The following is a 10,952-nucleotide window of genomic DNA, read 5'->3' on the forward strand; positions in this document are numbered from 1 at the left end:
GCCCCGGTCCGGTAGGGGGGCGACCCTGAGGGTTGCGATCCGTTGCCAGACACGAACAAAGACAAAAAGGAAAAAAAAAAAAAAAGTTCATGGAAAGATTCATATTATCTTTAATTCTATTTTTCCACGAACTTTTTAAAGTACCCTCATACATGTGGTTGGTTGACTGGGCAAGACAATCAAATCCATTTCTTTTCCTAGACTAACTCTGTACCTCTCGGTTGTAGTTAATTGTGTAAAGCAGGATTTCTCAACCTTAGCACTATTGACATTGTGGGCTGGGTGATTGTTGGGGGCTGTCCTGGGCATTCTAGGATGCTGAGCAGCGTCCCTGGCCTCCACCCACTAGATGCCATTAGCAACCTTCTCCAGTTGTGACAACCAAAAGTGTCTCCAAGCATTGCCAAGTGTTCCCCAGGGGGTAAAGTCATCCCTGGTTGCAACCGACTAGTGTGAAGTAAAGGAGGAAAAAACCTATTGTCTTAGAAAAAAAAAAATTGAGAAAGAATATAAATCCCCCGCCCCCTTGTTTTAGTGATCACTCTCCACTAGAATAGTTTAGGTTCTTTCTCCATGTACTTCCGGTGACTCTTAGTTCTGTGTTTTGACGTGGTCAGAAGAAGATTTTTGTTTATCCACTATTCTAATTAATAAAAAGTAATTATTCCTAATCTATAAAGAATTAGAATGACTTAAAATACATTGAACACTAATACTGCAGTAAATACAGTTTAATATTTCTCTGTGTGATTCACTTTAAGTTCTGTTTGGTTTCTAGTTTGTTCTTTTGAACATAAGCTATGACTGTTCCTGTAGGTAAGTGTGGTTATCTGGGGGTTCTCGTCAATAACCTCAGAGTCAGGCAGTTTTTAAATGTGGGCCAGTTAGTCCATTCTCTTATTTTATAGATGAGGGATCTGAGCAGCAGAAAGGTTAAATGGCTGTTCACCCACAGTCCTAGAGCTATTTGAGACGCTGGAACCAGAACCCTGCTCAGTTATTTAATAAAGTGCTTTTATTCTTTTACCTTGTTTAACCAGTAAAAAATGAATCAAGGTGAGCGCTTTGGGCACTGAACTTTAAGGGCCTCTGAGAATAGATCAGTGCACAGGATGACAAAAGATTCTTGTAAAATTTCTCTTAACCTCATCTGGGAAATAAAATACATTTCAAGGACATGATTTAGGGGAGACAAATAGATATGGGCCTGTTTGTGTTGCTTCTTCCCATAAATGACACGTTAAAGAGCACCTGGAGGGGTTTTCCGTCTTGTACGCACTTGTGCTAATCAACACAAGAGCCAGCCTAACAGTTCCTCAGTGAACGGTGCTGCAGACATTTATTTGCACATCCTTGCTCTCAGCTGTGGCATCAGGAAAGAACAGGAGTAACCTGGATTTTTCATCTTGGAAGTTAACATCCTTTTGGGTTATTTTAAATTGCAGCTTCATAAGTTTCTGTGTCCTCATATATAGGTATAATTTTTCACTTCGAAAATATCAATGCATACATACAAAAAATATTTATTGTTAAGAAATATCTGTAGTACATATGTGCTTGTTATATTCTTTTTGCTTCTTTTATGAACATGTGACATATTTTATAATACAAGTCACTAATTAGAAACATTCCTCATGGAAATTAGAAATTGATAATTACTCATCTGTAGAGAGAATGGTGAAATGTTTGTTAGTGTCGTAAAAATTACAAATAATAATACTGCTGTGTAGTACTCATCTGTAGAGAGAATGGTGAAATGTTTGTTAGTGTCGTAAAAATTACAAATAATAATACTGCTGTATAGTACTTGATCACTTTTTCCCCCCTACTTCTGAGTGTGGGAGAAATGTTCTTTTTTTTTTTTTTCCTTTTTGTCTTTTTTCGTGACTGGTAACCGGATCGCAACCCTCGGTGTCGCACCCGTACTGCGACTGGCAACGGGATCGACTCCATTTCAAGTAGGCAGGTAATAAGTGTTTTGTTGATAATCTAAAAGAAGGGGGTGGCTTGGGTGAGGAAGTCCCATCTCGGGAGCTGAGTCTGAGGAAGGACAGGCTTTCAGAGAGGAGCAGGGTGAGCTTTAGTCTGTGGCCCCGTGAGCCCGAATCAGGACCTGCAGAGTATCTACGAATGGTGGGACAGTGGCTGAAGAATAGTATGTAAGGAGGAATTTCACATCCTCGAGTGCCTTGGCTTTCTCTCGACCAGTCTGACTTTGGTTTTCTTATCTGGTTGTAAAATGCTGTACTATGTGTATGGCCATGCAGGATTGCAAAATATGAGGGTACTTCAAAAAGTTCATGGAAAAGTTCCTGTCATTTTTCAATTCTATTTTTCCATGAACTTTTTGAAGTACCCTTGTATTTTCAAACATTTATATTATTATTTTGGTATTATTACCATTTGACAGAAGAAGAAAATAAGGACTGCTATCCAAGGACTTATAACATGGTACGGCCAAGCTGGAGTGACAGCCAGAGGTGTTAGGGTCTCCTGCAGAGTGCTTTGCTAGAAGCTTCTTCCTTGTTAGAGGCAGGTGGCGTCCATTAGCTAATAACCCACTCTGTTATCCTTTACCCTCAAGTGTACCTGCTGGGCTCTGTTTTCATTTATAATGTTCTTCTGTCATCTGTGGAACAGCGTAGCAGTATATCAAAGCAGAATTCGTTTCAAACTGGAAGCAATTTATCATTTTCTTGTGGTGGTGAGACACGAGTTCCATTATGGCTACAGTCTTCAGAGGACATGGAAAAATGCTCAAAAGGTAGAGTGCCTGGAAACCTCTGCTTCTTTCTATCCTGACCCTCAAATGACACTGGTTTGGTATTTTACACTTCAGATGCATTTTTATCCTTCCCCTTCACAAGTCTACATTCCCTCCCATATTTTGCTTATTAAGGCTGTGCTCATTGTCAATGAAAGACACTTTCTTTGCAGAGCCTTATGTATTCACCTACGTGTGCGTGCAGACAGGTTTCCTTTTCTATTCTTTGAGTACTGATGCCTGATTTCCACATGGGCCTGTAGGTCACAGTCTCCAGGGCGGGGGGGGTTCTATTCTTTGAGTACTGATGCCTGATTTCCACATGGGCCTGTAGGTCACAGTCTCCAGGGGGGGATCTACACAGCTATCTTAAGTGCCAAAAATGATTCTGATGTACATCCAAGCTTGAGAATCAGGATTCTAGAGGTGAGTAGGTGAGCCCCAAAGGTAGGTGTTCTCTACCCTTGCTGCACATTAGAATCACCAAGAGAGCTTTTATAGTGCAGGAGTACCCACGCCCAGGCCTCTCTCCTAAAGAATCTCTTTAAATTGGTCTGGGGTCGGGCCCAGGCATCACCAATGTTCCTGTTTCCCAGGTAATTTGGATAAGAAGCAGACTTGAAAACTCCGGCCATAAGGAAGCGCAGCATTCTTGATTTTAATTAGCTAAGACTTACCCAAGGAACTAAAAATAGAAAAGATCACCAATGGGATTGGGAGTACTCTGATTTAATTGTCTGGGGTGGGACTTGGGCACATGTAATTTAAAAACTTTCTCCGGTTGATTTTAAAGTGTAGTCACAATTGAGAAACACTGGTTTTTTTGTGGTCCCCCCCCCAATTTTATTTTATTTTTTTATTAATTGATTACACAATATAATCATTTTTGGTTGTCCTTTAACAAATTCTTGCTGAACCTGCCTCCTAACCCTTTCCCACCTCTGGTGGCCTCAGTTCCATTCTCTCCTTTTGAAAGAAGAACCACTGTTAGAGATGCCAGGTGGTAGCCTTGAAAATTGCATATTCTTTTATTGAGTGCAGATATTATCACCCCTGGGGCCATGTAGGCTTTGCCCTTCCAATAAATATCACCGATGAGCTTCAATGAGTGACATCAGGGTGTAGTAGTCCCTGAAGTGTTGTCTCTGGGTCAGCAGCATTGGCCTGGCCTGGGAACTTATTAGAAATGAAGATTTTCAGGCTCAACCCAAATGTTCTGTATCAGAAAATGGGGGTGGAGCCCCACAATCTGTGGTTTAACAAGTTCTCCAGGTGATTTTGACAATACCAGTGTCTGAGAGCCACTATCCCAAGGCATTTTAACCTTGAATCATTAGCAGAAACATCCATCAGCATCCAGTGAACAGCAAATTGTGAACTAGCTTTTGAGTTAGTGACTGCGATCTGGTCTGAGAGAACACTTCTGTCTCCTCGGGTCCATCTGCAGAGACTCTATGTGGTCCTCATGCAGGTCCCTGATCCACAAAGTACAACTTTCATTTTCATTTCATCCACTTAATGTGTATTGGGTCCTTGCAAGTGGGTAGCAGCAGCCTGTTATTGCATGATTAGAAATAACGATGATGATGATGATGATGACTGGTTTTTATTTAGTTCTTGCTATGTGCCAGGCACTTGTCTAAGCACTCAGCATATATCAACTCATTTAATGCACAACTATCCTGTGAGCTAGGTGTGTAATTATCCCCATTTTCCAAATGTAGAAACTGAGACACAGAGAACTTAGCAATTTGCCCAAGAGTCACAGTTCATTACCTGGCTATAAACTGAACCATCGTGGTTCTCCAGATCCACCCCCTTAACCACTACAGTCTACAACCTTTCCTATATAGATGGAAGTAAAATTTTCTTCCCTTACAGAGAAAAAATCAAATACAGATGCTCTTCAACTTGCAATGGGGTTATGTCTCGATAAATTCATTGTAAGCTGAAAACATTGTAAGTCAAAAATGCTTTTAATACACCTAACCTCCTGAACATCGTAGCTTAGTGTAGCCTACCTTAAACATGCTCAGAACTCTTAACAGTAGCCTATAGTTGAGAAAGATCATCTAACACAAAATATATTTTATAATAAAGTGTTGAATATCTCATGTAATTTATTGAATACTGTACTGAAAGTGAAAAACAGAATGGTTGTATGGGTACTTGAAGTGCGGTGTCTACTGAAGCAGATCACTTTCACACCATTGTAAAGCCAAAAAATCATTAAGTTGAACCATTGTAAGTCAGGGGTGGCCTGTATAGATAAATAAGAAAAGTAGCTGGCACCAGCATAGCCATCCCTCTTGCTAATGGAGAATCGTGAACAATGTCCTCTTTCCTCCCACAGACCTGGCCCACTGCCATGCCTATCTGATGGAAATGAGCCAGCTCCTGCAAAGTATGGACGTCCTACATCGGACATACTCAGCACCAGCTATCAACGCCATCCAGGTTAGCCACAATCTTCTTCTGTTTGCATTCTGGCATTCTGCTTCCCTTTCTGCTGCCTAGCCTTTCACTAACAGTGGGATGTTGTCTGGTTGAGTTGGCTTCCGCCAAACTCAAGGGAATGGAGGTGGTCACTTTGCTGTGCATTTATCTCTACTGGTTTGGTGGACCTTACTATCTGTGCTCTCTTTCCTGTTTTGAAACAAAGGGTGGAGCTTTTGAAAGTCCCAAAAAGGAAAAAAGATCGCACAGGAGGTGGCGGTGCAGAGCTATTGGTAAAGATGCTAAAGGAACACTGCAGGTAAACATGCTTCCCCCAACAGGCTGGTTTCTTCATGAGCCCTGCTCTGCATGCCACATGCTGGGAGCTACTTTGACTCACACAGGACACTAGACAAGTGGATATTCTGTAGGTGTTCTCTCCAGTACTCTGTGCACAGAGATGAATTCAGATTTTCTGGATACAAGGATAAGCATGTAATAGAAATTGGGCAGGGAAGAAAATATTTTCTAAGGGAAAAATGGCCACCATTTTTAAAACTTTTGGTTTCCCCTTCTTTAATGTTTGCCTGCCTGCCCTCTTCCCTGCTTTGGTGTGTGGCCTGTTCTGTGGCTGCTGTGGCCGTGTGCTCTGACCCACACCTTCTGCTGATGCTTAGTGGGTGGATCATCCCTCTGAGCCCACAGGCCAGAGTCCCTCAGTGCAGGATGTTGTGCAGACTTTTGCCTCTTATCTCGAAACTCTCCCAATCTCCCATCAGAGGTTCATGCATCATGCTAGGAACTGTCTTTCCAAGCGCAAAGCTAAGTCATATGCTGAGATTTGCAGCTTGGCCGTTGGATATTAAATTGCAAAATTGTTAGATCAAAATAAATCCCAAGCTTTTGATAAATCACCTGATATATTCTTGTACACTCTTTGGTTCAAAGCACTTTGTGGGTTGAACCTAAATACTTTTAAAGAGTGTTCCATATACAAACATGAGAAGTTAGTTTTGTAGAAGCCCCAGGTGCAAATAAAGAAAAGCATTTTTAAACGTATTCACTACTGACAGCCTAGATACTGGATATTATTGTATGGAGGAAGGAACTCAGTATAAATAAGAAAGCTTGGCAGCATTAGTTGTCATTTTCAACCTCTGGCTTTAACGTTCTTATCATTTCCAGTAGAATATGTGATTTCTCACCCATTTTTATTTCACAAGAAGCAAATTGCTGTGGAAAGTGTTTTTCTGAGTTTTATTTTTCTTCTAATTTATCACTTGTAGGAAGACTTACCTATACATGTTCTTCTCTTAATATGCCCCAATCTTAAGACCAAATAAATACAAGGGGAGTTCAAAAAGTTTATGGAAAAATAGAATCAAAAGATAACACGAATCTTTCCATGAACTTTTGAAGTACCCTCATATTCTAAGCAATCTGCATCTGAAAAGAAATATCTCCCTTTGATGTCACTTTAGGTGCCTAAACCTTTCTCTGGCCCAGTAAGACTGCACTCCTCCAACCCTAATTTGTCAACACTAGATTTTGGAGAAGAGAAAAATTATTCTAATGGCTCTGAAACCCCGTCAGAGTTTTCTAAAATGCAAGAAGATCTGTGTCATATTGCCCATAAAGGTAAATGAATTTTCTTTCTTTGTAGTGTGTTTCATGAAAATGTTAAATGCATGTATGAATGTGGGATGTCCTTGGAAAGGGTTTCTTAGTTGGCTCATTTTCTGCTCTATTAAGTTTTTGGGCAGTGTAATTTTTGTTTTATTTTCCTGGTAGTGGAGAATGTATTGACAAGAAGTTTCTTTTTAACCTCAGCGGGGGAGACAGTGAGAGTGTTAAGTATTCTTTCAAAGCTGATAATTCATATAATGCTGATGGGAGTGTAAATTGGTACTTTTCTGAAGGGCAATATTACATTATGTTCCAAGTAGTTTTTTAGGCTGCCTACCTGGCAATTCCACCTTTTTTTTTGGTGGCTGGCCAGAATAGGGATCTGAGCCCTTGACTTTGGTGTTATAGGACTGCACTCAAACCAGCTGAGCTCAATGGCCAGCCCTGCAATTCCACTTTGAAGAATTTATTTGTAGGAATTAACTTCAAATTTATCCAAATAAAGATATCCATTATAGCATTACATGTTTATCCTATGAAAAATTATAATAAGTGTTCAACATCATTAGCCATTAGGGAAATAAAAATTAAAGCCATGATATGATATCACTGCATACCTATTAGAACAGCTAAAACTTAAAAAAAAAATGCAGTACCAAATGCTGGTAAGGATGTATAGAAACTGAATCTCTCATACATTGCCAGTGGCCATGTAAAACATACAACAGCTCTGGAAAATAGTTTGGTGCAGTGTTTTATAAAACTAAACATGGACTTACCATACAACTCAACACTCACATTCCTGGGCATTTGTCCCCCCAAAATGAAAATTTATGTCCACACAAAGACCTATACACAAATGTTGAGAGTTAGATTTATTTGTGTTAGCCAAAGAGTGGAAACAACTCAAATGTCCTTCAACAGATGATAGGTTAAACAAACTCATACATCCATGCAATGGAATACTACTCAGCAAAAAAACAAGGAACAAAGTATTGTTATATGCAGCAACTGGGTTCTATATTATACCATAGTTATGTAAGATGTTACCATTGGGAGGATGGTATAGGGTACATGGCACTGCCCTGTACTGTTTTTGTAACTTCCTGTGAGTCCATAAATATTTCAAAATAAAAAGTTTAAAAATAAAATTTTTAATTACCTAAATGTCCAGCAATAGGGGATTGGATTCTTTTTAAATGCAATATGATCACATAATAGACTATTCAGCTGTAATGTTCATAATAGCTATCTTATATTGAGCACATAGCTAGTATGTCAGGTATTTGCTGAGTATGTTACATGCCTTGTTTCATTTAATTCTAGCAGCAACCCATGAAGTAGATATTATTGTAATCTCCATTGCATTGATAAGAAACCCGAGACTTGGAGAAGCTAAAGAACTTCCTGAGGGTTACATGGTTACAAAGTGGCCAACCTGAGACTTAAATCCTAACCTGCTTGATCCCAAAGTCCCTACTCCTCACCTGTTGTTTCACTGACCCTACAGATGGGGTGGCCAGGGTTATTTTTTATAGACAGAAAAATGTCCACAATATATTATTGAGTAAAAATATAAGGCTACAAAACAATATATAGGTATGATCCCATTTTTTAAGAAAAAAATGTGTCTCTGGCATATATAGTCATACTGAAAAGTCAAGGATGTACACCAGCATTTTGGTGATGGAGGCTAAAGTTATAAGTACCTATCTTCTTTCTGCTTATCTTTTTTTTTTTTTTTTTCAATTTTCATATACTGATTATTTTTCTTAAAGAGAAATGCATTTCGGTGATGGAGGCTAAAGTTATAAGTACCTATCTTCTTTCTGCTTATCTTTTTTTTTTTTTTTCAATTTTCATATACTGATTATTTTTCTTAAAGAGAAATGCATTTCAAAGTTTTAAGTGGGAGGGCAGTGCCTGAAGCTAGAGGAGGAAAGGTGGTCCCTCTGTCATCTTTTTCTCCCAGCCCCATATTTTTCTTCCTTTATGTTGTTGATTCCTTCAGCTTTCTCTTCCCTTACCCCACAAACCTAAAACATATTGGTTATGAGGTTGGTTATAAGGGAACTATGCATGCTTTTTATAGATTCCTACCTCAAACTCTTCTCCTAGTTACTATTAGCATTTTTTAGTGTTTTGCAATACTGTTGTGTGGTCTGTTTGTAAAACGGGAAGAGTTACCTGGCCCACCCCTTAAAAGCTCTTCAAATACCCTCTTGGGCATTCTCTCTTATTAAAACAATCAGTTGTAATTAGGACATTTTAGGTTTTATGGGAGGAAATTCCTATAAAACACCATTACTTTTTAATAATATGAACTGTCTTTTTAAAAATGAAAGGATAATGCCTCCCTACAAAAAGTAAATGTCCTGAAATTTACCTGCAATGAAGAAGCTGCTTCCTCAGCAGGACAAATGTTGCCATATTGAGTAGATCCGATCTCATCCTCCTGCAGAGGTCTCTGTCTTGATGAGTATCTGTAGTGGGCCCCAGCCAGCTGCTCTGTCTTTGGGGCTTTGTGAAAACCAGCTGGCAGAAGAGCTGCCACATACCTGAACTAGGTCGGCATTTGTGCTCTGAGAAAGGTCCAAGTGCACTTAACAACAGCCTGAGCCCCAGGGCTTAGGGATAGCAAATTCCACAGGGAGCCCAACAAGTTGTGTTTCATTCCTGTGGTTTTAAAGTGCACTTGCAAAGACTGAAGGAAGACCTTCCTTTTCCTAGTTCTGGGAGTCTCTTTTACACAGACTCAGGGATCTCATGGAATAAAGACAGCTGTCAGATTTGCCCTGAATCCTGTGACTTTGCGTGCTTTCTCACTTCCATACCTTCATACTCGAAGCATTGGACCTTTCTTCCTGTGTAAGCCTGTTTTGTTGCTAAAGGTGTCTCTTGTACTTTCTTGACTGCATCACTATTCTGTTGACTGTAATTCTGAAGCAGCCGAACTAAAGGCAAGAATTCCACTGATGTAACGTAGTCGGTGTGACCTTCAACTTATTATCTGCATCTGAATTCTCCCAGTTTTGTAGGTCAAATGGTAGGCAACCAGTATATGCCCATCCTACTTTTAAAAGTCCTTGTTGTATATTATAAACTGTAAATTTCATTTTTATGGCATATCATTGAACTAATTCTCATTGGTTCATGTTTCTGGCTTTGTGTGTATGTTGACACACTTCTAAGCAACAGAGAACAAACTGTACTAAAGCCTAAGAGTTATAAGTAATTTATGTTGTATATGTAAACTTTTACATTTCTCAAAATGTGTTTTATGGAACACTTTACCTATAAAATACTCTAAAAAACAAACAAGAATTTCATAATTAAAAATGTTTGGAAAACACTGCTGACCCTTTGGATTTATACAAGAAACAGTGAATAATAAAGTCTCTGAGAAGTCCTGCAGCAAAGAAACCTGTTAGCTTTGTTTAATTCAGTGATTTTCATTTTTATTTGGGAATCTCCCCTCGCCTACCTCACAATCCTCAATAGCTGTTAACATCCTGGAACTAAAGTTCCTGAGAAACATACTTCAGGAAACACTGTCAATAAAAAGCCTTTTTGAAGTTAATCCTCTACGCTGGCTGAGTAGGCCCCCTATGTTACTGACTAGCTGTGGGACTTTGGCTTCACTGGTTAGCATCTTTGGCCCGCAGTTGCTTCATCTGTTAAATGTCTTAAAGTAGTTGTCTTGACTCTTGGCTCTCAAATTCTGTAATTATCTTCTGTGATTGTTTTACACTGAATAGAAAGAATTCACTGTTGCTTATTGTTACATGAAGGCTTTATGAGAGAGTGTTTTATTAGCAGTAGAGACAGAAATGACCAAATGTGGTGAGCAGATTTCAGGTGGAAAAGTAAGGAATAGGATAGGACCAGGGTTAGGCTACTCCAAATGGAAGTAGATGTTCACATTCTGCCTTGGAAGGGAAACAAATGGAGTTTTAGGGATACTTTTCCTACAGGTGAGGGAAATCCTCTTGTACAAATGCAGAAACTAAAAGTAGAACAAAATTAAATGTGTTAACGTAGGGCCGGCCTGGAGGCGCACTCGGTAGAGTGCAGTGCTTGGGAGTGTGGCGGCGCTCCCGCCGAGGGTTCGGATCCCATATAGAGA

The 10,952-nt window shown here is 39.5% G+C and overlaps 1 protein-coding gene across 1 annotated transcript in view; it reads left to right on the plus strand.

Moving 5' to 3' along the window:
- Positions 1-10,952, plus strand: part of OSBPL3 (oxysterol binding protein-like 3) — a 92,361-nt gene that overhangs the window by 27,721 nt on the left and 53,688 nt on the right. The window contains exons 5-9 of the mRNA XM_008581744.1: positions 1,943-1,966; positions 2,641-2,764; positions 5,118-5,221; positions 5,427-5,519; positions 6,682-6,838. Coding sequence (XP_008579966.1) covers positions 1,943-1,966; positions 2,641-2,764; positions 5,118-5,221; positions 5,427-5,519; positions 6,682-6,838 — 502 coding nt within the window. The remainder of the gene's footprint in view (positions 1-1,942; positions 1,967-2,640; positions 2,765-5,117; positions 5,222-5,426; positions 5,520-6,681; positions 6,839-10,952) is intronic.

The sequence above is a fragment of the Galeopterus variegatus genome, unplaced genomic scaffold (assembly GCF_000696425.1).
Source record: "Galeopterus variegatus unplaced genomic scaffold, G_variegatus-3.0.2 Scaffold2451, whole genome shotgun sequence".
Classification (NCBI taxonomy): domain Eukaryota; kingdom Metazoa; phylum Chordata; class Mammalia; order Dermoptera; family Cynocephalidae; genus Galeopterus; species Galeopterus variegatus.